Source organism: Ictidomys tridecemlineatus, chromosome 5, assembly GCF_052094955.1.
Source record: "Ictidomys tridecemlineatus isolate mIctTri1 chromosome 5, mIctTri1.hap1, whole genome shotgun sequence".
Taxonomy (NCBI): Eukaryota; Metazoa; Chordata; class Mammalia; order Rodentia; family Sciuridae; genus Ictidomys; species Ictidomys tridecemlineatus.
Window position 1 is genome coordinate 185,635,726 of NC_135481.1, and position 27,935 is coordinate 185,663,660.

At 48.9% G+C, this 27,935-nt stretch overlaps 2 protein-coding genes and 1 long non-coding RNA gene across 8 annotated transcripts in view; 2 read left to right on the forward strand and 1 right to left on the reverse strand.

Annotated features, from left to right (window-relative positions):
• The first annotated feature begins 1,108 nt into the window (after nt 1-1,108).
• Nucleotides 1,109-27,772, forward strand: Sgk2 (serum/glucocorticoid regulated kinase 2). Of its 6 annotated transcripts, none has more exons than XM_078051826.1 (14): nt 1,110-1,282; nt 5,936-6,132; nt 7,245-7,304; nt 7,862-7,911; nt 8,399-8,456; nt 8,624-8,707; nt 10,010-10,138; nt 11,134-11,246; nt 11,513-11,549; nt 12,424-12,510; nt 16,150-16,245; nt 17,140-17,295; nt 18,788-18,877; nt 23,121-26,793. In XM_078051826.1, the coding sequence occupies exons 3-14, from the start codon at nt 7,269-7,271 to the stop codon at nt 23,283-23,285; spliced, it is 1,101 nt and encodes a 366-aa protein (XP_077907952.1). In that variant the 5' UTR covers nt 1,110-1,282; nt 5,936-6,132; nt 7,245-7,268; the 3' UTR covers nt 23,286-26,793. The 6 variants fall into 6 exon arrangements, with proteins under 6 accessions (XP_077907954.1, XP_077907952.1, XP_077907956.1 ...); XM_078051830.1 differs by lacking the exon at nt 23,121-26,793 and adding an exon at nt 27,647-27,772 and having other exon boundaries at nt 1,111-1,282; nt 10,007-10,138; XM_078051824.1 differs by having other exon boundaries at nt 1,111-1,282; nt 10,007-10,138.
• Nucleotides 20,268-27,686, reverse strand: LOC120886837 (uncharacterized). Its single transcript, XR_013439722.1, has 2 exons — nt 27,273-27,686; nt 20,268-26,539 (listed from the first exon to the last, which is right to left on the reverse strand). It is a non-coding gene; the product is annotated as an uncharacterized LOC120886837 (long non-coding RNA).
• Ift52 (intraflagellar transport 52) overlaps nt 27,732-27,935 on the forward strand; it is a 38,255-nt gene continuing 38,051 nt past the window's right edge. Inside the window, exon 1 of the mRNA XM_005327128.5 lies at nt 27,732-27,869. Coding sequence (XP_005327185.1) covers nt 27,849-27,869 — 21 coding nt within the window. The 5' untranslated portion in view covers nt 27,732-27,848. The remainder of the gene's footprint in view (nt 27,870-27,935) is intronic.

Sequence of the window (27,935 nt, forward strand, 5' to 3'; positions counted from 1 at the left end):
ATTCTCCTCCCAGGATAATAACAGGGCAGGGCCAGGGCCGGTGAACTCTGGATGTCAGGCATTGACTCAACACAAGAGAATGCCAGCTCAGGAGGGAAGGAGCTTCCTGTCTCTGCAGGTGTCCATGGGAGGGCCATCTAGAGACTTGTACCACTCACAGCCCAGTTGTGCTAGGGCAGGGGAACAGGTTGCGGAGAAAACAAAGAAAGTACTCGGAGCCAGTGTGCAAGACTTAAGAGCTATTATTTTCACAGGGAAGGCCCCATGGTGACAGGCTGGACAGATTACACCTCCATCCCTCGCTGGGCTTCACCAACTAGCAACGCCAGCCCCCACAACACCTTGTCCAGTGGCAGCTGGCTGGACCAGTGGTACTTGTCCTCTCCACAGTGCCCTCGACCCCACACCAGTTACTGCTGGGAGAGGAGTTTCATAAGCTAGTCTATAGAAGCAGTGACATCATTAGCTTAGCTTGCTTTGTCCCATTGTATGACCAGCATCCCAAAGAACCTGCCACCAGGCAAGAAAGCAGCTCTCCGCGGATAACACTGACTTGCCCTCATTCCCAGTGTACGTGAGAAAAAGTGTCCTTCAAGATGTTTATGGACATCCCCATCCAGGCGTAACTTGTTTGGGTTCATGGGACAGAGAGGGACACTTTGAGGACATGGTGTTTCACTTCCCTCCATTTCTCCAAGGTGGCCCCCATCAGGGAAGCAGCGTGAGAGAGAGCTGTATGAGTCTTTCGGTCGTCAGTCCTCTGGACTCTGAGAGAAGAGTGGTTCAGCCACTGGCACAGGATGGCTACATGGACGTTGGCCTTGAAGCAGGAGCTTGGGAGGACATGTCAGAGAATGGACACATGACAGTGTTGAAGGGGCTTCGGAGACCTTCCTTCAGGAAGTGCCTACACCGTCCCCAGTCCACGTGAGGCTCTGAGAGCTAAGTCACTTGCCCAAGGTGACACACCTTAAGTTGTGCAGTAGCTTTTAAAAGGTCAGAGGGTCCCCAGGGCGGGATTGTCCAGCAGCCAGTGGGCGTAGCCAGCATGATAATTCTGTCCAGTGGTTAATTAATAACCCAAAGGCCCCAGAGCCAGCTCCCAACTGGCAAGGCTGGGAAGTTGAACTCCAGCCCGTTGCAGAGTCAGGCGAGTGGGTGACAGGTCGCTCCTGCCAGGGAAGGGTGCTCACTCGGCAAGTTGGAACTGGGTTTCAGAAGGACCATGCCAAGAGAGAGGGCAGAGCTCCCCAGAAGCAGCACCGGGACCCAGAGTCTTCAGGTGAGAGGCGGCCCCTGAGCAAACGCCTGCCTGCCGGCTTGTTATCTGCCGAGGGGACTAACTAGCTACCAACCAGTTTCCTTCCTAACTACCTGTTTCCTTTCCTTCCTTCCTTAGGCCCTCCCCTCTTTTTTTCCTTTCTAACTTCTCTCCTCCCTCCCTTCCTTCTTTTCTTTCTTTTTCCCTCGTTTTCTTTCCTCCTCCTTTCTTCCCGTCTAAGCTAGCCGCCTAATTTCAGCTGCCTGCTTTCTTCTTCCCTCGCGAACCTTTTACATCCTCACTTCTTCCCCACTTTCATTCCTCCCTTTTCCCTTTGGAAAGTCCAGACCACGGTTGGGAGTGGGGACTGGCCTGATTCAAATTCTAGTTACATGATTTATTGACTTCGAGACTTGATCAAATCACTTCCCTTCTCCATGCCTCAGTTTCCTCCTTCAAGCAGAGACAATGACAGCTTCTAACCCACGGGGTTGTAGGGACAACATAAGAGCCAGCTGACCTTGAGCTGGACAGGGAGGCAAATCAATAAATGATAATGGGGGGAGGTGGGGGGCAGGTGCAGAAAAACAGAAGGAAGGAAGCGCTGGTGAGGCTCTGGTAAGGCCATCAGGCCCTCGACAGGGTTACCCAAGCAGACCAGGTGGAGGAGAATGTTCCAAGGAAAGAGAACTCTGTGATGCCCCTGCCCCAGCCCGTTCTGCAGGCCCACAGTGTGACAGGGCAGAGGAAGGCAGGTCTCGGCTGTGGCAAGTCGTGGGGGGTGGGCAACAGGCCTAAGGGCTCACAGGGCCCTTCATAGCGGCTGCCACAGGACAGAGTCAGGAGATCTCAATGCCTGACCTCCAGCCAAATAATCAGACAGTGGTCAGCCAGGAAGCAAGCTTAGGCAGGGAGAGATGCCCAGGAGTGGGAGTCATGGTCAAGGCGATGGGAGAGGGTGGTGGTGGGCAATGGGTGCATCCAGGTTCCCACAGGGTCTTCATATTTAAATGTTAACTGAACAGTAACATGTGGGGAAACTTTACATAATCCGTCAAAAGTGAAAATAAAAGCAACCTAGGAATCTACAGTCATAGCCTCCCACCTTCGTGTGTGTGTGTGAAGTTAGACACACAAATATCCATGGACGTACTTGTGTATGTAGGGACCAGTTTGAAACTTGCTTTTTTGCTTGAGACTGCATCAGTTACAGGTTCCCATTTTGATTTATTTAGGCTTATATGGAGTTTTTTTTTTTTTAAAAAGAGAGTCAGAGAGAGAGAGAATTTTCTTAATATTTATTTTCCAGTTTTCGGCAGACACAACATCTTTGTTTGTATGTGGTGCTGAGGATCAAACCCGGGCTGCACGCATGCCAGGCGAGCGTGCTACCGCTTGAGCCACATCCCCAGCCCTTATATGGAGTTTTTGATTGTGAAATTTTCCACTTTATGTATATACCATGATTTATCAAGCCATTCCTGATTTCCTTAGTAGAATATGTCCTGAGCATCTATTAGTTCCAGGCCTGTTCTAAATGACGAGGATTCAGTCGTGAACAAAAAAAGTATTTGCCCTTGTGAAACTCATGTTCTAGTTGGACACAGAAAATAAAGCCATTTAAATAGTGGCTTGATAAGGTGCCAGTGCGATGAGTGTGCTACAAAGCAAAATATAAACAGAAAAAGAATGTAGGGAAGAGGTGGCCCTGCTATTGTTAGTGACCAACCACCCTCGTGTGCCCAGGACTGTACCAGTTTTAACACTGACAGCCCTGAGTCCCAGAAAAACCATGACAACCTGGCATCTATAAACAGCACAGGCCTCTCTGGGTGGTGATCCTAAAGCAGAGACCTCTGTGATGTCCCGACGTGCAGATGTCTTGGGGAAGAACTTTCTAGGCAGAGGGAAAAGTAAGTGCAAGGGGCCAGAGACCAGAGGGCACTTTGTGTGTCTGAGGGACAGAGAGAGGGAGCCAGAGCAGCCGGGTAGGATGAATGAGGCAGGTGGATGCCCTGAGGACCATCAGGGGATGGGGGGGGGCAGGAAGCAATGAAGACAAGCTGGAGATGTGGAATCTCTTAAGAACTTGGCAGACACTCAGAACTTTAATTCTAAGTTCAATGGGAAGACACTGGAGTTTTTAGCAATGAAGACACGTGATCTGATTTTCTTTTTTTGGTGATATTGGGGATCAAACCCAGGGGTTGATAAGCTATACCACTAAGCTATACCCCCAGACCTTTTAACTTTTTATTTTGTGACCATGAGTCTCACTAAGTCACTGAGGCTGGCCTCCGATTTATGATCCTCCTGCCTCAGCCACCACACCAGGCTTGGTAGCCACTATTCTACTCTCTATTCTCTAACTCTTATGACAACTTTTTAAAATTTCACAAATGAGTGAGATCATGCACTATTTGTCTCCCAGGGCCTGCCTTATTTCACTTAACATAATGTCTGCCAAGTTCATTGGTGTTGCCAGAAATGACAGGATTTCAATCTTTTTATGGCTGAATAGTATTCTATTATACATAATCCATTCATCCACTGATGGACCCGAAGGCCAATTCCGTATGTTGGCTAATCATGAATAGTGCCGCCATTCACTTGAAACGCAGGTGTCTCCTCCCCTGCAGTCTTATTTTTCTGGACATATTTTGATGGGATTCCATGAGAAAGTGGGATTGGGATGAGGGTGCTAAGTTTCCCGGATGACTTCCAAGTTGCCAACTTGAACTTTTAAATAGGCAGTAGAACCCTATGGGAGGAGCAGGCTGGGGCAGAGTAGAAGGAATGGAAGTCCTGGCTTGTTTGGGCCATTTTAAGACTGAGTTCCCTCTAAATATCTAACTAATGAAGTGTCAAGGAAGCAATTGGTTCAGAGTTCAGGGGAGAATTAGAGCTAGAAAGAGAAATTTGGGAGCCTCCGATTATATAATCAGTGAAGCCATTAAACGGGTGTTGATCAACTAAGAAATGAGTGCAGATAAAGATCCAAGGGCTAAGACAGGGCTGAAGGATAAAGAGGAAGGAATTCAGTGTCAGAGATGGAGAAGGATCAGGCAGGGAGCTAGAAGGAGCCCCAGGACCTCTGAGGCCAACCCCTCTCAACGGCAGAGAAGTCGAGGAAGAGGAGGCCCCAGGATTCCTCGCCGGCTTTGGCACAAGGAGGCCTCTGTCCACCAATTTACTGGACTGTTGGGACGGAAGCCTGTTTGGAGTGGGTTCAAGAAGAAAAGAAAAGGGAGCAGAGACGCTGAGTCCAGACAGCTCCTTTGACGAGTTTAACTGAGAGAACAGACAGATGGGCAGTCCTGGACGGGGTGGAAGGTCGAGCAGGAGCCTGAAGTGCCCTGTGGGGAACATTTAGGCTGCTGCTGTCACAGTTATTTTGTTCTGATAACTAGTGCTGCTGAATGAAGGGCCATCAGGGTCCTATTATTGGAAAGAAATGCCCTTGTTCTGGCTAAGTATGTTGTCAATGCGGCCTCCTGCAGGTCTGTGTGTTGGGTCCACGTTTCTATTTTGTGGGAGATGAAAGACTTTGATACTATTCACTGGCGTTTCCTGGGTCAACACCTGCATTTCACAGCTCGCAGAGAGCTCTGGAGGCCACTGCGCTCAGTTCCCTTCCTGACCAACAAGCCCAGCTCTGTGGGTCCCTCTCTTGGAGTAGGTTATAGCCACACAGAAAGTTCCAGAAGGACAGGGGCTGTGTTGGGCTCATCAGCTCCTTCATTTCCTAGAACATCAGCTCACCCTTCAGGAGCCCCAGGGAGCAGATATTGTCCTGTAAGAACCCGGTGATCACCCCTGACAGCAAGGCCCACGTGTGCCAGGGTGCTCCCCGGACACTTTCTTACACATCAGGAGAGCTATGGGCCAAGCAGCCCTGGCCTGGCAGGGGTGACTCAAGGGCCACGTGCTCAGCAGCAAAAGCAGGAGATCAGCTCTGCCTCTCTGAAACAGCTGCAAGTTCCTGGGTGGCAGAGCACTGTCAGCTGCCAGGGCCCAGGTCTCTATCCCCTCATGGTCTACACAGCACCTGGTTAGACTGCTGGACCATATGTTCTTACAGACAGGCTCCCTGTACATTTGTGCACACGTGCATATACACACAGAAATGTACTGCTATACACAAGTATGGACGTCCACAGATGTTTACCTGGTGATGTGGTCACACACACACACATAGGGATACAAACTTATACTCATCGCAGACAAACAAGGAGACACCCACATAGAGACTCCCATCCACCCCCGCACACAAGCACACTAACATGTATACAAATACACACGGACACACACGACACGGTCATGTGGAAGCATACCACACACACAGAAACACAAATGATACACTGACAAACTGACAAACAGACACACTAACCAAAATGTACAACTGCAGTCACATCAACATACACATTCTTACACACACACACACACACACACACACACACACACACACACACACATACCTGAAAGACAAGGCCACAGAGACACACGGGTGCACATCAATGCCCAATACAATTCCTCATGCACATGACACACAATCCCATATATTCCAATAAGCCCCATGTCCAGGCTCTTCTGGGGCTGTTGCCCACCCCCTGCTTTGCCCCCCAGGGGAGATGGTGTCCCTGAGGGAATAGAAGTCTCCTGTCTTGTCTTAAGCTCTGCTGGATCCCGTGTGACATCAGCCAGCCCCTTCGCTGCTGCTGGGAGTTCTGAGCTCCCTGCTGGGCCCGGTCGGTTGGCACCAGGCACTGACACATCGGCCCTTGTTGGGAGAACAGTGTGGGCTCTCTTGTCCGCTGCGGTCCTCGGCTCCAGCCGCTCCTTCTCCCAGAGTCCTCTCCTCAGCTGCACAGGTATGTGGGGCCAGGGAGGCCACGGGCCGGCAAAGGAGCCACCAGGGGGAGCAGGGAAGGTGTGGCCCCGTCGTGGGCTGTCCTGGGGAACTCGGCCCTGGGTGTGGGCTGAAGTCGCTGTACTCCTGTTCTGCAGCTCCCTCTCTTGGGGCATGGCAGGACCGGCTTCTCAGAGCAGCCTGGCAGGAAGAGTCCCTCCCTTCCCCTGTGGTCACTCTCCAGGGTCTCTCTTATACAGATGGGTGGTTTCTAAGAGAGACCAGGCTGCGGCCCAGGCCCCTCAGCAGGCCAAAGCTATGGTCTTGGAATGCACAGTTTCCAACAACCCCCAGGAACAACTGGGCTCTCAGGAGAGAGCTTGGCTCTAAGCCTTGACCGTCCAGGTAGGAGGTGCAGGGGCTGTGGGGTCCAGGCACCCTGAGCTGGGTCTGAATGTGCTGGCTTCTTCCGTGCTGCAGTGTAAGGGTGGGGAGGACACTGCTGGTCACTCCATCCATGGCCTGATCTCAAATCAGCTGACTGGCCAGTCTTGCACCTCTCCATGGATTCAGTCCAAGGTCCCCAGGGCAACTGCTGTTCCTGGGCCCTGGGCAGACGTCCTTGCGGCAAGGCGGTAATAGTCAGTATAGAGCCCAGTCTGGAACTATCCACAGAATCCAGGGTCACCAACCTGCCTATATGGGAGTCTGGGGAGCACAGCCTGCCCCTCACAAACTCTACGGTCCTAGAAAGTTCTTTGCTAGGCCTCAGGTGTCCACCTGAGAGGTGGGGGAAGATTTAAACGTGGGGCCTACTTGCAGCCCTGGCCCTCCTGGATTTCCGGAGCTGCCATGACCAGCAGGGGTCTTGCTGCTCTAACTGTCCCTGACCTTTGAAAAGACCCAGCCAGGAAGGGGCCACCCTGTCCACCCCTACCCCTTCTGAGGTATTGGTGAGAAAGGCTGGGCCCAGGGGATGTCACTTCTTGCCGTCTCCAGGTAGGGGCTGCTGGAGTCCGGGAAAGGAGCCACTCAGGCTGTGGCAGGGGTTCAGGGTGGGGAGGAGGGAGAAGGCAGCCAGGCCTGATGCTTGGGATGGGGCCTCTCTCACACCTGTCCCTCCCTGTGCCCCAGAGCCCACCCGATCACAGCCTCAGAATGGCCTCTAGCCCTGACGGGATGCCTAGCCCACAGGTGAGTGTTCCTGGCCTCCCGCCCAGCACTGGGAAGCTCACTTCCTCCCCAGGCTCAGGGAATCTGTAGAGACACCAGCCAGCCCTATGGGCTGTCCCAGACCAGGACTGGGAGGTGACAGGGTCATCGTGAGCTCATGGAGGTGGGCCATTTGCAGAGTGAACTGAGGAGAGATTGGGGCAAGGGTTTCAAGAAGTGTATGAGGTGGAGGAATTACGGCGTTGATGGAGAAGACAGGGGGTTCAAGTCCCAGCCTGTTGCCTGTAAGACCTTGACCACAGCTCTTTGGCCTCCTTTTCTCACCCTTACATTAGCACACAATAGCCAGCACCTGCCCAAGGTTCTTGTAAAAAGCAGGTGGGATGGTGGCTATCTGACTGGGGTGGACAGGGAGGTACATAGATGAGTAGAATGGTGGAAGGGAACTGAAGAAAGGATGGAGGGAGAGATGGAGGGAGGGAGGCTGGTAGCGATGTTGGAGAAGGGGCCAGAGCCAGGGCTGGGGAAAGGGAGGAGGTTGACCAATCTTAACCACCTCTTCCTTTAAATGTCTTCAGCCCTCCAGAGCCAATGGGAACATCAACCTGGGACCTTCGGCCAACCCAAAGTGAGTTCTGCTCTCTCAGGTGGCTTTCCTGCCTGGCTCTCCTTGGAGCTGGCTCCTCATGTCTTGGGAATGCAATCCAAACTCTCTGGTCTGGTGTTGAAGACCCTCTGCCATCAGGGCCCAGGGCCTCCCCCAGCATTGTCTTCTGCTAGTTCTCCAGCCTTTGCCCATATTGAACCTTCCCTCTGGAAAGCCCCCAGGACTTGCCCTGTTAGCAGCTCCCCAACTTCATGCCCTTCCTGGGCTGGGGGCCAGAGGCCTGCCTTCTCTGCAGGGTGCCTGCTTTCTCTCCCTGCCTGTTGTTAACTAGACCATGAGCTCTGTGGGGTGAAGGGTGAGTCTTGCAAACCTCTCTTGGCAGGGAGGAGAGGATGTTCTCAGGGGCAAGGAGGCGTGGCTCCAAAGTTAAAAAGAAGCCTGGGTTTGCCCTTAGGAACTAGATTTCCTGAGCTTGCAAATGCCGATCATGTTCTTCCCTTGTCCCCAGTGCCAGGCCCACAGACTTCGACTTCCTCAAAGTCATTGGCAAGGGGAACTATGGGAAGGTGAGTGGGGAGATGGGGGTGGGAGGCCTCCTGCACCCCTGCCTGCCACTTGCATGAGCAGAGAGAGAGCTTGCATACTGCAGAATGCAAGTAGGGGGAGGGCTGGAGGCGTCACCCTGGGGAAGTCCAGAGTCACCCAGAGGGCTTGTATTCCTGCTTCTGCTCAGGTCCTACTAGCCAAGCGCAAGTCCGACGGGATGTTCTACGCAGTGAAGGTGCTGCAGAAAAAATCCATCTTAAAGAATAAAGAGGTACCGGAGCTCGGGCAGGCTTTTCTTCTCCTGCCTCTTGACCTCCTGAGTAGCTTCCAAAGATGGCTTCCACCTCCGAGGGGTCCAAGAACATTTGTGCTGAGGTGGTTACAATAGGGGGGGTCCAGCTGGTGTCCAGGATTATGGCCATTCTCCAGAAAGGCAGGTGAGGCTATGCACCTATAGGGCTTTTAGGAGAACCAGCCCAAGCCTCTGACTTCCCATGGAAACACAGGGCTCCATGACAGATACCTTTTCTGCCCTCTCTGGGCTCACACTTTGTTTTTTTTTCAATATTTATTTATTTATTTTTTTTTTAGTTCTCGGCAGACACAACATCTTTGTTTGTATGTGGTGCTGAGGATCGAACCCGGGCCGCACGCATGCCAGGCGAGCGCCCTACCGCTTGAGCCACATCCCCAGCCCCATGGGCTCACACTTTATGTGGGGCCACACCTTATATTCTCCAAAGGCCCTTCAAGTCATGGCCAGCCTGGATTTCTAGATACCTCAGCGGACTTGAGTCCCTTTAACACCCAACCCCATTAGGAGAACAGAGAGAGAGGGTTGAGTATCCAGTTAGGAGACTCGGGGGGAAGAGTGATTAGTGCACACAAGGATGTCGTGGGGGTTCAAGGGGAGGTCTTCTGGAAAAAGGAGTATTGAGCTGGCCTTGCAGTAGCATTCTGGTAGTCTAAAAAGAGGATGGCTGTCCAGGGAGGGAAAATAGCAAGAGCAAAGATGTGACTATAGATAGCACGTGGCTTTTTTTTTCCCTTAAGGATTTCCCCCTGAAACTCCTTTATGAAGGTCTCACATATAGTTTGCTTTCCACCCTGGGAGCAACATTTTTTGTTTCTTTTTGGTGATGAGGATCAAACCCAGAGGTGCTCCACCATTGAGCCACAGTCCCAGCCCTTTTAATTTTTTATTTTGAGACAGGGTCTTGCTAAGTTGCTTAGGGCCTCACTAAGTTGCTGAGACTGGCCTTGACCTTGTGATCTTCCTGCCTCAGCCTCCCTGTTGGCTGGAGTGGGTCAGGAATTGCTGATTCAGGGGTTGAAGTTACTATACCAATAGGTGTAATAGGTGGGAATGAAGCTAACCATGCTGAAGCCTGAATACTAGGCAAGGAGACTGGGCTTGGCTTGAAGGGCACTAGGGAGTCTTTGAGGGTGTTTGAGCAAGGGCTTAAGAAAGTCCTAGTCAAGACAACCCCAAGAGCAAGGCCATGCTGGCAGTGCCAGTGAGGTAAGAGAGGCCTGGCGAGCTGTGACATGGACCCGTCTGACCCCACAGCAGAGCCACATCATGGCGGAACGCAATGTGCTGCTGAAGAACGTGCGGCACCCCTTCCTCGTGGGCCTGCGCTATTCTTTCCAGACGCCCGAGAAGCTCTACTTTGTACTCGACTATGTCAATGGAGGAGAGGTGAGGGGCCAGCTGTCGGCTGGAAGGCATCCACCCACACACCCACTGTGTGCCAAGAATGGTCTCACCTCATCCTTACAACAGACCCATTTTGTAGCTGAAGAAACTGAGGCCCAGGGAGGCCGATCACTTGCTCAAGGCCACCCAGCCCGCTCCAGGATATGAACGTCGATCTGACTCCCAGCCATGCTGCTTTCTTGTCTTTCTCTCACAAAGCTGCCCTTAGACTCCCTTCCGTCGACCTGGGAAAGGTCAATGCTAAGAGGTGCTCTGTGGTCAAGGTTTCCAACTCTCCCTTTGTTACCACAGGCCACAGGATAGGAGGTAGCTTGTCACCATCATAAATGGAGGGAGCCAACTGGTGACCCAGAAGCATGGCCGGGCATAAGCTGGGCTCCCTCTTGGACTTTACTGTTTCACTGGGCAAGTTGGCAAGATTTAGTGGGACTTGCCTCCATGACCCCAGATTGAACCTGTGACTGAATGACTTTGGGTCGATCCTCATCACCAAGCCAAGAGGGGAGTTTTTATCCTGCATCCCTAAGTAAAGGCCTTTGCAAACCAATAAAATAGATCTAGCTTTGGTCGACGGGGAGGTGTAACCTGGCCTCAGTGTGACCGCTATAATCATTGTTTTGCTTGGGTTGGAGGAAAGGCACAACTTTAAACCACCCAGTTTCAAATTCCAGCTCTGCCAATTATGAGCTACATGACCTTGAGCAAGTCCCCTAACTGTTCTGACTCCCCCCATTTTCCTCTTACGTGAAACTGGCATCACATGGGTACCTTGGCTGTTGTCATGAGGATTAAATGAGATAAGATGTGAAGGGCCCGACTTGGAGCCTGTGCTTAATCAGTGCTGGGAAATCTCTCCTTCCATGGTCACTTTGGACTTGGTGACTACCCTGTGGGAAGGAACTGACCTGCAGCTCAGGTGGGGTGATGTGCCCTAGAAGTGGAACCAGGATCCCCCTCACACACCTCCTTCTCCTCAGCTCTTCTTCCACCTGCAGCGGGAGCGTAGGTTCCTGGAGCCCCGGGCCAGATTCTATACTGCTGAAGTGGCCAGCGCCATTGGCTACCTGCACTCCCTCAACATCATTTACAGGTGAGGACGGTCTGTGGCTCAGAGCCGGGCCCAGTCCCTTCCTGTCCCAACAGCCGGGGGGTATATGGACCTCTAAACTCCAATGAGATCCCAGAGGACAAGGGCTGGGTGTCCTCCTCCCTGGAGCCAAGTGCCCAGCCTCCCTGGGCTTTCCCTCTACACCCTGGGAGCCTGCGTGAATAGTCCTCCTGCCAGGACCCAGGGTCCCCAACTCTGTCATTATATAGCCAAGGCTCCACCAGGCTATTTTCTCTTATTTTCTGCAGGGACCTAAAACCGGAGAACATTCTCTTGGACTGCGAGGTTGGTGTGTGTGTGTGTGCGCGTGCACATGTGAGCACTCTGTGTGTCTGTGTGTGTGTATTGCACATGCATGCACACGGGGAGAGGGTGCACTTCTGTACGCATGTGCATGGGTGCCCACACATATGTACACGTGTACATATGTACACTATGTGTGCATGTGTGTGTGTGTACACATGTGTACACGAGGTCTGTGAGACAGGAGGGCTGGTGGATTTTATGGTCCTTCCTTGTCTTGGATCAGGAGGGCAGTCTGCCAGAAGGTTCATGGGGAGATACAGGTTTAAGGGGTGAAGAAGACAGGACTGGGCAGAGGAAAAGCTCACCTGCATGGTGGCTGCAAGCAAGGCCTCAGCTGATTTCAGAGGGATGGGGACCCAGGCTGGGATGGATCATAAGGATTGTCGTAAGGGTTGTCCCAAATTGAGGCCCAGAGGCTGGACTTTAGTGCCCTGCCTCAACCTGTCACTGGATATGAATGTCTCTGGGGGGAAGAGGCAGGTCCCAGCTGTGGGGGTGGCAGCTTCAGTAGGGGAGATGTGGGCAGTCGCAGTACCCACCCACTCCACCCTCCCACCCAGCTGTCACAGGTCCCTCTCTCACGGGGCTCCTGTCCAGCCAGGACACCCTGGAGCTTTCACTGTCGTGGGTCTGGGGCTGAGTCCACGATGAACTAGGAAGACAGTAGAATGCCATGTCCCCCCCTGTGCCCCGTGGTACTCTCCAAGCCCTGGGTCAGAGTGGAGCCTCCAGCCTGTGTCTGGGCCTCAGACCCACAGCCACGGCCTGCTCGGTGGCATCTGGGCTTTGGGGTTAGGCCGGGACCTCCCTCAGCTTAGACCACCCTCCCATCCCTGCCATCTCTCATTCTCAGGGACACGTGGTGCTGACGGACTTCGGCCTTTGTAAGGAAGGTGTGGAGCCCGAGGACACCACATCCACATTCTGTGGCACCCCCGAGGTAAGTGTGCATGTCCTAGGAGAGGGCAGGCCATGAATGGCCAAGGCCACAGCTCCTGAGTAGAGCCATCAAGTTACAGCTGAGGGGCTCCTGCCATCCCCCCAGGCTCCCCTCCCCCCAGCCAGATGTGTGCAGAGCCTTGGTTTCCTCCTCTGTGTGGTGAGAGATGCTGGAATAGGCCCCAGCCAGCTCTGGTGCCGCTCTGTGGCAGTGCTCTCCAAAGGAAATAAAATTTAAACCACGTACACAATTTAAAACTTCCCTGCAGCTACATTTAAAAAGTCAAATGACAAGGCTGAGGGTGAAGCTCAGTGGTATAGCCCTTGACCAACATGTGTGAGGCCCTGGGATCAATTCCAGCACTGCAAAAATAAAACAAAATAAAAAGAAACAGGTGAGCACCAAGCACAATAGTGTGTGTCTGTGATCCCTGCTACTTGGGAGGCTGAGGCTGGGTGGTCACAAGTTCAAGCCCAGCCTGGGCAACATAGTGCGGCCCCATCTCAAAAACAAAAATAAGCCTGGCATGGTGGTACATACCTGTAATCCCAGTGACTCAGAAGGCTGAGGCAGAAGGATTTCAAGTTTGAGGCCAGCCTCAGCAACTTAGCGAGGTCATAAGCAAAATTAATGAGATCCTGTCTCAAAATTAAAAATAAATAAATAAAAAGGAGTGAGGAGATAACTCAGTGGTAAAGTGACCCTGGGTTAAATCCCTAGTATAAACAAAACAAAGCCCCACCAACAAAAATCCCCAGGAACATTGAAATTAATTTTAACTATGTTTTATTTAACCCACTATATTCCAAATATCCTCATTTCAACATACAATAAATATAAAAATTATTGAACAGTTCATGTTTCTAAGGCTTTGAGATCAAGCATTTGTTTTACATTGTCACACATCTGATTTGGATTAGCCACATTTCAACTGTCCAGTAGCCACACATGGCTAGCGGCTGCTGTACTGAACGGCCCTGCTTCATAGGGCAAAGTCCACGTGCTACAGGTGGCCTGGCCTAAGAGTTAAGATCAAGGCTCACAAGAGTCAGACACAGATCCACCTCCGTCTCCGGCCAATGAGAGCCTGGAGGGTTAAAAGTTGTGGGTTGCAGCAGTAATTTCACCCGCCTCTCCACACACAGGAGGCCCAGGCCTCCCTGCAGCTGTGGGGTTGAGAACTTTCCTTGAACTTTCACCAGTCTTGGACCTTGGACTTTGGACCTTGGACCTGAAGGAGACCCCAGTGGCTTGGACAGGCATCAGGACTAAGGCTGCAAAGCTGGGCAGCTCCTCCTGACCTGAAAGGGCCAAGACTTGAGCTGCTCTGGTCTACCCCATTTGCTTGGAAACCTGGGCCTCAAATCTCAGGTGAACCTCCTTGGTCTGGCACAGATGCCCTCTCTGAGCAGGAGCTATTGTTTATGTTTGTGCATGGAAAGTGTTCCCTGAATTATGCTTGCCCTCCAAAGCCTGATAGCCAAGCCATCCAGTCCCTGGACATGGCCGGGAGCTGGCAGCTGGTCACTGCTGGAGGATGTGGAACCCTGATTCCTGTAGGAGACATATGGCCCCAACACATCCCTTCTTCCACAACTCCGCCACCATTGTGGTTTCAGGGAGTGCAGACAAGAGTAACCACTGTTGCTCCCATTGTTCAAGGGCCTGTAGGTAGCCTTAAACCAGCCACCAGGAGGGATTCTGCATACCCCCCTTTTTTCAATATATTTTTAATTGTATATGGTCACAATACCTTTTTTTTTTCTCATTTTTTATGTGGTGCTGGGGATTGAACCCAGTGCCTCATGTATGCTAGGCAAGTGCTCTACCACTGAGCCACAACCCCAGCCCTCTGCATCCCCTTTTATGGATGAGGAAAACAAAGTTCTGAGAAGTTAAATGACCCATCTGAGACCACACCAAGGAGGTCTCAGGTCTGTGAGACTCTCTGCCCTTCTGCTGACCCACACAGTCTCTCAGGGTAGCTTGGCATGATGCTGAGATCACTCTCATCATTAGCATAGATCCCAGGTTAAGAGGTTACCAAGCTCTGGGGTTTAGTAGAAGGTACAGCCTGGATTCTCTCTTTATGCCAGGCACAGATGCATGGCAAGCACTCCGAAGTGCCACCTCTTTCCTGACCTCTTCTCTGCCACTCAGGTTTCCAGTCCAAGTGTGTGCAACATGGCTTAGACTTTGTCCATTATTCTCCCCATCCCTTGAGTACTCCCTGGGACACCAATAGCTCATTAAATACCTCTGTGCAAATTAGAAGGCACCTGCTCTGAGCCGACTAAGTAGAAAAGGCACCCCTGAAGCAAAAATAAAGTTGCCAGATAAACTTCTGAACTAGTGTTATGGCTTGGTGAGTAGACCATGGCCAGGATTGCAGCCCCTGTCCACATCTTTGGCTGGTAAAACTGCCATGTGGTGCACAGCTGCATAGCTGTGCAGGGCAGTCTTGCTTGATCTCTCTGTCCCCAGCACATGGCACAGGTCCCTGCACTACCCAGGCCTTTGGTGAATGGATGCCACATGAACATGGGCACACCCCGTGAATATCACAGCAAGCTCCACCCCTGCTCATCTTCTCCTTTAAGTGCTTTGCTTACAGATGGAGACACTGAGGCTGGGCATCTTTTCTTATCTACATTTTTTTGGTGCATTTTAGTTGTCTGTAATGATGAGATTTGTTGTTAATTAGCATAGGCACACAGTATAACGATATAATTTGGCCAACATCGAACCCAGCACTTCCCTTTCCTTCCTTTCTCCCACTTCCCGGTCCCTTCCCCCTATTCTACTGATCTCCCTTTGCTCTTCATGGGATCACCTGCCACTTTTCTTTTCCTTTTTCCTCTTTAGTTTCCACATATGAGAGAAAACATGCAACCCTGACCTTCTGAGTAGGAATTATTTCATTTAACATGATGGTCTCAAGCTCTATCCATTTTATTGCAAATGACATAATTTCATTTTATTTATGACTGAATAAAACTCTATTGCATATATACATATCACATTTTTTTTATTCATTCCTCTGTTGATGGGCACCCAAGCTGGTTCCACAGTTTGGCTATTGTGAATTGTGCTGCTATAAGCATGAGTATGCATGGATCTCTATAACATACGATATTTATTTATTTATTTACTTTTGGTATTGGGGATTGAATCCAGGGGTGCTTTACTACTGAATTACATCCCAGTCCTTTTTATTTTAAGTTGCTTAGGGCCTCATTAAGTTGCTGAGGCTGGCCTGGAACTTGCAATCCTCCTGCCTCAGCCTCCAGAGTGCTGGGATTACAGATAGGTATGTGCCACTGTGTCTGGCAGTATGCTGACTTTAATTCTTTTTTTTTTTTCTTTGTGGTCCTGGGGATTGAACCCAAGGCCTTGTGCATGCAATGAAGGCACTCTACCAACTGAGCTATATCCCCAGCCCTGATTTTAATACTAAAGGCTAAATATGGAGGAGTGGTGGAGCTGGCTCATATGGTGGTTCCATGCCTAGTCTTCTAAAGTGTTTCCACACTGATTCCCATAGTGGTTGGACTACTTTACAATCCTACCAACAGTGTAAAAGGGTTCCTTTTTCCCCACATCATAAACATCTTTTAAATAAGTGTGTTTCCCCAACAGTACTTGGCTCCTGAAGTGCTTCGTAAGGAGCCTTACGATCGGGCGGTGGACTGGTGGTGCTTAGGAGCAGTCCTCTACGAGATGCTACATGGCCTGGTGAGTGGGGAGCCCCTGTCTACAGAGGACATGTGTCTCTGGGGAGAGCTGAGGGGGAGTCTCTCCTTCATGTGGCTTGCTCAAGCTGTGTTCAGGGAATTAAATGAACCGTCTCTCACCCCAGATGAAAAAACGGTGATGCCAAAGTGAATATGAAGATTCGATCTATTTTTTTCAATAATGTTAGTTCAGCACTTTACAGTTTATTACACACCAACTTACCTTGGCCACGTCGATACAGTCTGGGAGCCTGGTACTATAGAGCACAGAGTTGTTCTTATTTTACTAAGTGTGAAACTGAGGCCAAAGAGGTCATAGTCCTTCTGGAAAGATTGTGAACCCAGCTTAACTGCCTGGGTAGGTCTCCGCCTGTGTGGAGCGGGGGGTTCACCAGCACAGCATGGTGAAGCAGGAAGCTGTGGGGGTCAGGAGAAAGACCAGCTGGAAGAGGAGCAGGAGGAAGAGCGGCAAGGAAGAGAAGTGGACCCCGAGTAGGGTTTGGAGTCTCACTGTCTTCCTAGCAGTGCGGTTTATTGCTGTGAACTTTGTCTTCTCATCCAAAAAACCAGAGCCTCAGAGGATGGTTGTGAGCTGGCAGGAAGTGACGAAGGTCCAGGTGTAAGCTTGGTGCACAGCTGGATTAGCAGAGCTGGGATGGGAGATGCCCCTGGGAGGTCCATGAACCTCTCACAGGTGGGAAGAGCCTTGTGACCTTCTCAGCAGCCCTGACTGTCGCCTGTGATGGGTGCCTAGAGGTCCTGTCTTTCCGCATCTGCCATGTGAGCCATTGCACAGGACACCATGGGTCCTCCTGGCAACCTGGTTGCTCTGGTTCCCTGAGACCCAATTCCACGTTCGCATGGGTGATCTTCCAGCTTCTCCCTCTCTTACCAGCCACCCTTCTACAGCCAAGACGTGTCACAGATGTATGAGAACATTCTGCACCAGCCACTCCAGATTCCCGGAGGCCGGACAGTGGCTGCCTGCGACCTCCTGCAAGGCCTTCTCCACAAAGACCAGAGGCAGAGGCTGGGCTCCAAGGCAGACTTTGTAGGTGACCTGCCAGCTAGAGCATAGGCCTCTTTGGGGGCTCTCAACTCCCTGAAGAGGCAGCTCAGTGGTACATCACCACGCTTCCTGCTCCCCTCTAAAATCAGCCTGCTAACACCTCCATTGGAAATTCACTACAGCTACCAGCTGTCTACTTTCTTTAATCCAGTTTCTTTAGTAAACCAATGTTTACTGAGCACCTACTACGTGACAGACATTGAGCTAGGTGCTAAAAATTTAACAGTCTAGGTCTTTGTCCTTATTAAGTGTGGGGGGGTGGGTAAAGGAGGCTGACAACAAAACAAAAATAAAAGCAAAGATTATATGTAATTATCACAAATGTAAGGAAGGAAATGATACGCACAGGTGGACAATAATGGGAGGAAAAGGTTTCTAAGTGTTCACACCAAAGCTCGATGTGCCAGAGCCAGTGAAGTGTAACTTCTGGGGCATTTGCCCACCTTTCCTTGCCCCGCTTAAAGAAGCTTCTTTGCCCAGAAATTCCCAAGGGGAAGTTTGCATCTTCAAATTTATGTGTAATTTTTAAGATAAATTACTCATTCACACAGATTAAAATCAAAATCTACAAAATGGTATCCAGAAAAAGTCCTTCTGTCTACCTAGTACCTACCTCAGTTTAGAGGAAGCACAAATTACTAATTTCTTGGGTATTCTTCTGGAGATTTTGAGTCTGGCTTTTTAACTAGCTCAGAAGGCAGTCCTGATACAGGGGACTGGAGAATCATTCTTTGAGAAACAGCGTTAGAATACGGATCCTGCTGGGAGGAAAGTTGGTGCCAATGTTTTTTCTGTTTGATCTTCTTTTTGCTGCTGGGGATTGAACCTGGGGTACTTTACTAGTGAGCTCCTCCCCTAGTCCTTATTACATTTTATTTGAGACAGGGACTTGCTACATTGCTGAGGGTCTCACTAACTTGCTGAGGCTGGCCTGGAACTTGTGATCTTCCTGCCTCAACCTCCCCAGTCTCTGGGGATTACAGGCGTGTGCCACCACATTGGCCCAGTGTTGATTTTGATAAGGAAAGAGGTGGTGAAGCATGCCTAGGGCTAAGTCCTCACTTCTGGGTCTCTGGGAATTTTGGCTTTTCTTGGGGCTTTATTTCTCAAACCTTCCTCTGGATTGCATTCTGGGAAGTCTCAAGATGTACTGATGCATCAGGGGTGGATCCCCAACTCCCTGCTCACTTTCTCACCACCACCCCACCTTCCAGAACCAGTTCTCATTCCTTGACATTCAGTTCAGACCCTAGAATGGTGTAAGTATTTAGAGAGGTATCCAGTTGCGGATGTACTTTAATGGGGGGTTTTGGATGATGGGGGGGGGGGAAGGCCACAGCCAGGCTGCAGAACACCCAGGAAACCAGCCAGAACTTCAAGGTCTGTGCAGTTAAAAGCCAGTTGCTATAGAGTTGGGAGGATGTGGGGGGGGGGGAGGGGAGAGCTATTTCTGATCAGAACCTTCGTTTTGCAGCTGGAGATAAAGAACCATGTATTCTTCAGTCCCATAAACTGGGATGACTTGTACCACAAGAGACTGACGCCGCCCTTCAACCCAAATGTGGTAAGAGGTCACAATATTCTAGATTTTGGATTCCCAGCACTGGTCAGTTTGGAGAGTATCTGCCCCCCAACTCCTTCCCTCTCTCTTTCATTTGGTACCAGGGATTGATCCCAGAGGTAATTTACCACATCCCTAGTCTTTTTATTTTAAGGCAGGGTCTTGCTAAGTTGCTTAGGGCCTCACCAAATTGCAGAGACTGGTCTGAAACTTGTGATCCTCCTGCCTCAGCCTCCCTAGCCACTGCAATTACCCAACTCTCTTTATGCCAACGGAGACATCGAGTGTCCAAAAGGTTCAATGATTTATCCGAGTCACCTGCTAAAATTAGAGGCAGAACCCTTTCAGGCACTTCCAAGTCCGGTCAGCAAGCTCAGCTCTGAGGCAGAAGCCACACTGCTGCATCTTCAGGACCAATAACCCTCACGGCAGGGCCCTTTCCAGTTTGTAAGCTGTCTGTGTCACACTGCATACCCAGGCAGAGCCACACCCTATGGAGATGTCTTTAGACATTTCCCTGATAATAAAAACGGCCTATATTTCTTGTGGAAAGTATGGAGAGCAGAGAAATTAAAATAGCAGGGAGGAAATGCTTTGTATCTCACCACCCAGGGACTTCCAGCCTTTGTGTGTGTGTGTGTGTTTTTCCCACAGTTAAATCACACATTTTTTTTTGTGTGTGTGTGTGTATTTGTATTGGTCTGTCTCTCTCTCTACTCACAGTTGCCCCTGTGGGATGCTCAAGTTCCTTATTTAAATAGCATAGTATTTACATATGACCTATGCATAGCCTCTTATGTACTTTAATTCATCTCTAGATTACTTATAATTTCTCTTACAATGTAATTTCTATGAAAATATTTGTTATGCTATATTATTTAGGAAATAAGTCTGTACATATTCAGTACCAATAGTTTTTCCCCAAAATATTTTTAATCTTCAGTTGTTTAAATCCATAGCTAAGGATTCCCATGAATGTAGAGGCCTGACTATATACAAGTGTGTGTATATCTTTTCCCTTTTTATTGCTTATAGGCTATGCTATTATTTTTTTCTACACAATATAAAACTTTATATAAACATCATTTTTAATGGCTGCATAATATTTTCATCCTATGTTAATGACCAAACTTACTTGGAGCTGAAGTTGTGGCTCAATGGTAGAGCACTTGCTTAGCATGTGTGAGGCACTGGGTTCAATCCTCAGCACCACATAAAAGTAAATAAAGACACTGTTTATTCATTTACAACTAAATATTTTTTAAAAATCCAAGGGGTAGCGGGGTGAGGGAGGAACTTACTCAGCTGTGCTCCACATGGTGAACTTTAGGCCATTACCATTCATTTTAGTCAGCTTTTCACTGCTGTGACTAAAAGACCCAACCAGAACAACTTTAGAGGAGGAAAAGTTTATTTGGGGAATTGTGGTTTCAGAGGTCTCAATCCACAGACAGCAGGCTCCATTCCTTGGGGCTCAAGGTGAGGCAGAGCATCATATGGCAGAAGAGTGTAGTGGAGGGAAGCAGCTCACATGATGATCAGAAAGCAGGGAGACACCACTTGCCAGATCCAAATGCATCCCCCAAGCCTTGCCCCCAATGCCCCACCTCCTCCAGCCACACCCTACCAGCCTTCAGTTACTACTCAATTGATCCCATCAGGTGATTAAGTCACTGACTGGGTTAAGGTTCTAGTAACCCAATCATTTATTCTCGGAACCTTCTTGTATTGTCTCACATGAGAGCTTTTGAGAGACACCGCACATCCAAACTATAACATCATTTTTTTCTTTCATAATGTGCTGATGAACATCTTCTAAGTATGTATCTTTGCCCAGAATTCTGGTTATTTTCTGAAGGTGGGTTTCAGAAGGGTAACTGCGCAGTCAAAGACCACCACCGTTTCCAGGCCCTTGGTTTGCACTCGCCTATTCACCACGCACAAGGGAGAACTATCTTCTTCCTCCTGTTCTGTCTTCTGGTGGGTTTTCATCTTCCTCATCCTCTGCAGCATGCTGTTCTTAACTCTTTTTCACTTTGCAAATCTGATAAAAAGTGGCATCTCTTAGTGTTTTAATCATGTTTCTTTGATCCACAGTGGAGGTGTCGAGCGTTTAAATGTAATTTATGGTGGTCCCATGACTGAAAGGAGCTGTGTTCGAGGTGGATGAGGGAGGTTCTATACATCACCTGTGCAGCACAGGGTCCTACTTTCTCTACCAGGCTGCATACTGAATACAGCCAATGTTAGTTCATGATTTACATTTTCTCTTTGGTACCTGTTCATGAATGTGTCTTTGAGCACCAGATTCTTAACAATGGTTGTCATATAGGATACATTCAGTTCAGCACTTGAAAAGTTTTTTTTTTCTTTTCCCCTTTGGATTTTTCTAACTTTGTGGTGCTGGGGTTCAATCCAGGGCCTCACACAAGCTAGCCATGCTCTCTACCAGAGTCCTTTGCTAACCTCTAGCACTCTTTCCTTGGGATTTTAACAGTAAGGATGATATCACACATATACCTTAGAGAACGATACACAGAATTCTAGAAAGGAATGCAAAATGATGTAGCAATACAGGGACATCAGAGTGAGACGTACTGGAAGTGGATTCCTGGTTCTGCTACCTACCACTCGTGAGACCTTGAAGAATTTTCTTTAGCATCAAATTCTTCATTTGTGAAAAACGGAAAATATCTGCTTGTCTTGGGCTACAAGGCTAACAAGGGCCAGAGCTAGGATCCACATTCTGGTCTTGGAGCTCTGAACCCTATGGCTTTTCTTTCTTTCTTTTCTGTTTTTTTTTTTTTTTTTTTTGTACTGGGGATTGAGCCCAAGGGCACTCTACCACTGAGCTACATTCCCAATCCTTTAAAAAAATTTTTTTTTTTAGTTGTAGATGAGTACAATACCTTTATTTATTTTTATGTGGTGCTGAGGATTGAACTCAGTGCCTCACATGTGCAAGGCAAGCGCTTTACCACTGAGTCACAACCCCAGTACCTCCCAACCCTTTTTGAGACAGGGTCTTACTAATTTGCCCAGGCTGCCCTTGAACTTGATTCCCTGCCTCAGCCTCCCAAGTAGCTGGGATTATAGGTATGTGCCACAGCACATGGCCTGTGACCTTTTTGAGAAGTTGGAAGTTATGGCATGTTTGTTTGCAGAGCCCAAGACTTACACGTGAAAGTAGATCTACAGACCCCTCTACTTGCTCACCTGCTTACTTCATAACATCCAGAGGGTGTTATCTTCTCCTCTGACTGGGTCACCTCTGCAGAAAGACTGCATTTGTTAGTTCTAACTGCATAACAAGTCACTCCCAAAGTAGGTGTCTTCAAATAATAATCTTTTCTTATGGGGTGCTGGAGCTTGAACCCAGGGCCTCACACATACCAAGAAAGTGCTCTACCACTGAGCTATACCCCCAGTCCTAAACAACAATATTTTTTCTTGTTCATATTCCATGGGTTGACTAGTGTTTTTTAAATCTGGGCCAGGCCAGTTGTTCTCTGTAGAGCTCTCTCATATCTGTGGTCAGCAGTCAATTGATCTAGAACTGCCTCGTGTGTCTGGGAGTTGGCAGGCTGCCAGGGCACCTGGGTTCTCCTTCCTACAGCCTCTCACCTTGATTCCCAAGGCACATTTTTTCAAGCCTCCACTCCAATCATTTGTCAGTGTTCCATTGGCATGAGCAAGTCACGTGGCTAACCCATATTTAAAAGATAGAGAACCTCCACCTCTGGATGGTAAATGGAGAATTTGTGATCATTTTTACAATTACTCAAATGGCTCTTCCTGCAAAATAGTTAGAGCAGCCCCAGTCCCTCTCTACCATATTACCCTCTTTTACCTCCTCCATCTAGGACCCTGAACGTTCTACTTATATAAATGCTTTGTTCAATCCTCCTACCCTCCACATACTGCAAGCTCCTATAAGCAGAGGCTCACTCTATTTTGTTCTCCCATATTTCCAGTGTCATAAACAATGCCTGGCAAGCATTCAGTGAATATAGGTTGACTGACAGACTTGTCTGAGGATTGGTGTAGAGCAGGCAGGGTGCCTTGGGGTAAGAGAAATCAGCCACGTGGAATAAGATGATTAATGGAGATGCATGGGAAAGTGACAGTTAAGTGTGGATCACCAAGAGGTACTGAGGGGAGGTTTGGCATCCCTCTCCTGGGCTTTCGGTTCCTTTGGCAGCTCTGATCCCAATGCCCTCTCCTCATCATTGGCTTCTGTTGACAGGCAGGACCTGCTGACTTGAAACACTTTGACCCAGAGTTCACCCAAGAAGCAGTCTCCAAGTCTATTGGCTGCACCCCTGATACTATGGCTAGCAGCTCAGGGGCCTCAAGTGCATTCCTGGGATTTTCCTATGCCCCTGAGGATGATGACTTCTTGGACTGCTAGGAGAAGCACTTGTGAAGCCTCTGAGGCCAGCTGGTAATAGGAGGAATTACTTTCAGCTGCTAGTAAGACTCAAAGTAATGTAATAAGTTTGATGGATTAAACAAGAAGTAGGGTCATTTTTTCCCCATCAGAGAGAAGGACATTGTTAGGTGACCTGGGCTGGTAGGAAGCTCATTAGATACTCAGAGGCTTTCCATATTTCTATTGGGTCTCTTGACAAATGGCTTCTGATAGTAGAGTTGATATGTTATCACAAGATGGTTACTGGTTCTCTAGTCTCCATTTTTGTGTCCTGGACAGGCAAAAGGAGGAAAAGAGAGGGGACATCAAAGTGCTTTCCCTGCTGGATGCAGTGTACATGCTTATACTCCCAGTGACACAGGAGGCTGAGGCAGGCAGATTGCAATTTGAGCCAGCCTCAGCAATTTAGCAAGACCCTCAGCAATGTAGCCAGAACTTGTCTCAAAATAAAAGATTAAAAAAAAAAAAGAACTGGGGAACTGGGGATGTGGGTTTGATCCCCAGTACCCTGGCCCCCAAAAGTGTTTTCCCAGAAGCTCCATCCAATGACTTGCACTGATATCTCATTAACCATCCTTTACTGCTGTAATGGAGCCTGGGTGCACGAAGACCCTTAATAGCAAAGAGCTCTAATGCTAAGGGAGATGTGGAGAATATTGGGTGGGCAACTGGCATTCTTTACCAGAAGGCCTCTTAGTGCATAAAAAGACAGAGCTATAACAAGACTACAAGGTACTACCCAATCTCTCTTATTCTGTGTTGATAGTTTCTTTCTTTGTTGTGGGTAGTGTACTGGATATGTACTCTTTGCTATTATTGGGTTTGGCTGCCTGGCATCTAAGCCCCTTCTAATAGACAGGGAATACCTTATGAGCCTTGATGAGTCTCCCTATCTCCACTCAAAATGCCATATATTGACTTTCCCCTGAGCTAGGGCCAGGAATGTGACCCAGCAATACACCCATTCCATGCTTTGAACCAAAAAGGGATCAGAAGCTCTCTTTCAGGTGGCAGCTGTGGTAAAGGTACCCACAAAACTAGGTTCCTGGTGTAGAGGTGACAACAGTACAAATTGTACTAGTAATGAGTCCTCAGCAGCAGCAACTGGAGCAGTTTCCTCATCAGCCCAGTGCTGCAGCATCTGTCATTCCCGGAAGCCTCAAGTCCCATTCTCAAGCTGTGCCAAGGACTTAAAGAGCATCTGACTCACCGTTACGTACAACGATAATGCACTAATAAAAATATGGAAAGTAAAGGGCTGGGGATGTAGCTCAGTGATAGAGCACTTCTGGGTTCATTCCTCAGTACCACCAATATAAATAATAACATAAAAATTGGGGGGCAGGTCTAGGGGATTGAACCCAGGGGTGCTCTACCATTAAGCTACATCCTCAGCCCTTTTTAAAATTTTGAGATAGGGTCTTGCTAAGTTGCAAACTTGCAACCCTTCTGCCTCAGACTAAGCTTCTGAGCCTTTTAACACTCCTTTTTTTTTTTTTTGGCTTAATTGGGCAAAGTCAGTTTCAGAATGGCTGTCTATGCTCAGTGAGTTTCTGTGTTAGACTATTCATTGCCCATTAGCAATTTTCTTCCAAATAACCATAAGAAGGAATTATTACGATTTTATTTTTTGCCAATTGAGAAACAGAGTTGGAGAAGTAACTTCTTGCTTGAAGGCTAGGCCGCTAATAAAGGCTAGATCTGGGATTTAGATCCACGTAACCTGGCTCCAGGGCTCTCACCTTTAACCTCTGTGTGAGTTTGCCCTTCACTCAGACTGTTAGGTCCAAGCAGAATGACCATCAAAATCTGTAATGAGAGCTAAAGTAAGAATTGGCTAGAATAAGCCAGGTGGTGAGAAAAAGAGGTCTTGTGGAAGAGACAGTGAACTGGACTCCCACTCATGGTCTTAGTTTGGTTGTCAAGTTCATGCCCTGCCCCACTTCACATGGACAGCCCAGGCCCTGGTGACCAGAGCTTCCTGGTCACTTATACAGCTCTGTATGTTCAGAATTAGTCCTTTCTAAAGGCAATTCATATTGGACAGAATGTGAACATGTACAACCTCAGGAATTCAAGACTGCTCTTTTTTTTAAAATTTAATTTTATTTTTTAAAGAGAGAGTGTGAGGGGAGAGAGAGAATTTTTTAATATTTATTTTTTAGTTTTTGGCGGACACAACATCTTTGTTTGTATGTGGTGCTGAGGATCGAACCCAGGCCGCACGCATGCCAGGCGAGCGCGATACCGCTTGAGCCACATCTCCAGCCCTCAAGACTGCTCTTATGGGATGAATTATACTGCCTTATTTTGGTAGAAAAGTGTTTTTTTTTTTTTTTTCACAAACCTGTAGTATATACTTCATGTGGCTTTATTAAGTTTTTTGGTTTGGAGACAAGGGGAGAAAGTTTCTTAGGATCAGTGTGCTGGCAATTTTATTGCCTTTGCCTCTGAACTCAGTCCCACTCTCTTCCTTCCATTTTGTTTCCCTCAATCTCCTACCCCAGGAATTATGGGGGTGGCCGGGAGAGTATGGAAAGAACACTAAGGACACTGACCTAAAGCTGGGTCAGGAAGAACTGATGTTAAGTTTTGACATGTGCTGAGAATATTGAAATAAACTGATTTCCATCTTAATAGTGCTTGCTAACTGCCAAATTTGGAATGTGAGGACAAAATCCCAACTCATCAAAGCAAAAATCAAGAGTGTAACTATCAGACACGATAGTACTGTTAAAAGTACACAATCAGCTATGAATTGTGAAGAGAGTGGTTCTATCCAAGACTGTAAAGTCACAAAAATTTTCACCAGGACAGAAAATAAAAATGAAGAAAAACTATGCTACTGAATTGATCATGCTACACCTATGTTTACGGAGCACATTCTAAGTTTTATATGTATGTTTTACAATTCTCACTATAAGCCAGCATTTAGAAATTATTAACCTCATTTTATAGGTAGGAAACATTCACTCAGAGATTAAGCAAGTTCTTGCACCCATCTGGTGCAAGTCACAGCCAGGAACAGAATTTGGCGGCAGGTGACTGTAAAAACCTTGTTATTTCAAAAACCTATGACAGTGAGAGAAGTGCTTTTGGGCAGGTGCTCTTGGTCTTCAAGCAAATACTGACTGCACAAAAGGCAGAAGGATCAGAAGGATCCAACTACATGACTTCCATTTTTCTCCCTAACTGCAGACTGTATTCATCCAACTGTGCACCAGTAGCAGCATCTGTAAGAGAATTTGTCCAGGAGATACAGCTCAGTGGTAGGGCATTTTTGCACGTGGATGCCCTGGGTTCCATTCCTTGCACAGGGGGAAAACAAAGCAAAACAAACAAAAACCTCTCATTCACCCTCTTCCTCTTTTAAATCTGCTGTCTTGGTAGTTGTGAAAAACCAACAAGTTGTGTGTGTTTTAATACCCTAAACTCCCAATACTCTGTATATACTGAAGACAAACATAAATGTAAACGAAAACTGTTAGATGTCTCTGCACTCATCTGTTTCAGCCTGGTGGCTGCCACAGCCCTGCAGACAAGAGCACAGCTCTATTAGGGCAGACACAGAGAGCTCCTCAGGAGAGAAGGGTGGATGGTTTTCAGTTGTGGCGTCCCTTCCCATTTTCATGGCGATGTCAGGGCAACCTATACGTGGTGATGGCTCTTTTGCACAAGCAATTCCTTCTGTCCACAACTCTTTCCCCCATTGACTTAATGATTGCCCCTCTTCTTTCAGATCTCTGCTGAGGAAGGGCTCCTTTCTAACCAGCTCAGGCCCCTCACAACTCCCTAAGACAGTTCATATTTTTACATTTTGCTACGACCCCCCCCCCCGCCCCCGTCTGCGGACGCCTAGAGGGCAGCAGGTCACCGCTATATCCCCAACGCTCAGGCCGGGCTGGTACTGTGGTGCTCAATGATGTGCAGTTAATAAAGGGGAACATCTGGGGGTACTACTCTCACCGTTACTCCTGCCCACCCTCTTCGGGGAACTCGTCCCTGTCCTCTCAGTCTCCTCGCATCAGGCATTACACGGCCAGGGAGGTGCTTCCAGCAGCCGGCGACCAGAACTCCAGACACACCCTCCCATCTTCCGGCCCAGACGTTCTGCGCCTGCGCCCTGGGGACCCAGGCTGGGGCGCTCCTACCCGCCTTCCTCCGCCGCCGGAAGCCTCCACTATTTTGCGCCCTCGGAGTGGGGCGAGCTCTAGGTCCTTGGGACGTGCCATTCTTATTAGTTTTTAATAGCAGTTGTTATTAAGGAACAGAATGAAATGGACTTCTTTTTGCCGAAAAGTTAATCCTCGTTGGGTTTGTATTTACCCCTCCTCCCATAGTAATGGTATAATCCCACGTTAGTCCCGCCCGCGCCTGAGGCCCGCGGCAAACGCGCAGCTGCTGTTCTGTCGTCATCACGTCGCTGCGCTCCACGCGGAGTTCCACGTCCGGGACACGCCTTCTCGCGCGCGGGCGCGCCCTCACAGTTGCTAGGCGGCCTTGGATACCTGTCCGCGGGATGTTGGGCGACGTCAGGTGAAGATGGTGGTCACTGGGCCTCAGGTAGGAAGGACTCCGACTGGAAGGGGTCGGCCGGAGTGATGGGGCGGCTTAGGGGCTAACGGCGGC

What these genes read in the sequence shown, in the direction of transcription:
- Sgk2 (XM_078051824.1), top strand. Translation starts at nt 7,269, where the DNA reads ATGGCCTCTAGCCCTGACGGGATGCCTAGCCCACAG. An exon ending in GGACCTTCGGCCAACCCAAA is followed by an intron (nt 7,912 to 8,398) that starts GTGAGTTCTGCT and finishes CCTTGTCCCCAG; the next exon opens with TGCCAGGCCCACAGACTTCG. An exon ending in ACTATGTCAATGGAGGAGAG is followed by an intron (nt 10,139 to 11,133) that starts GTGAGGGGCCAG and finishes CCTTCTCCTCAG; the next exon opens with CTCTTCTTCCACCTGCAGCG.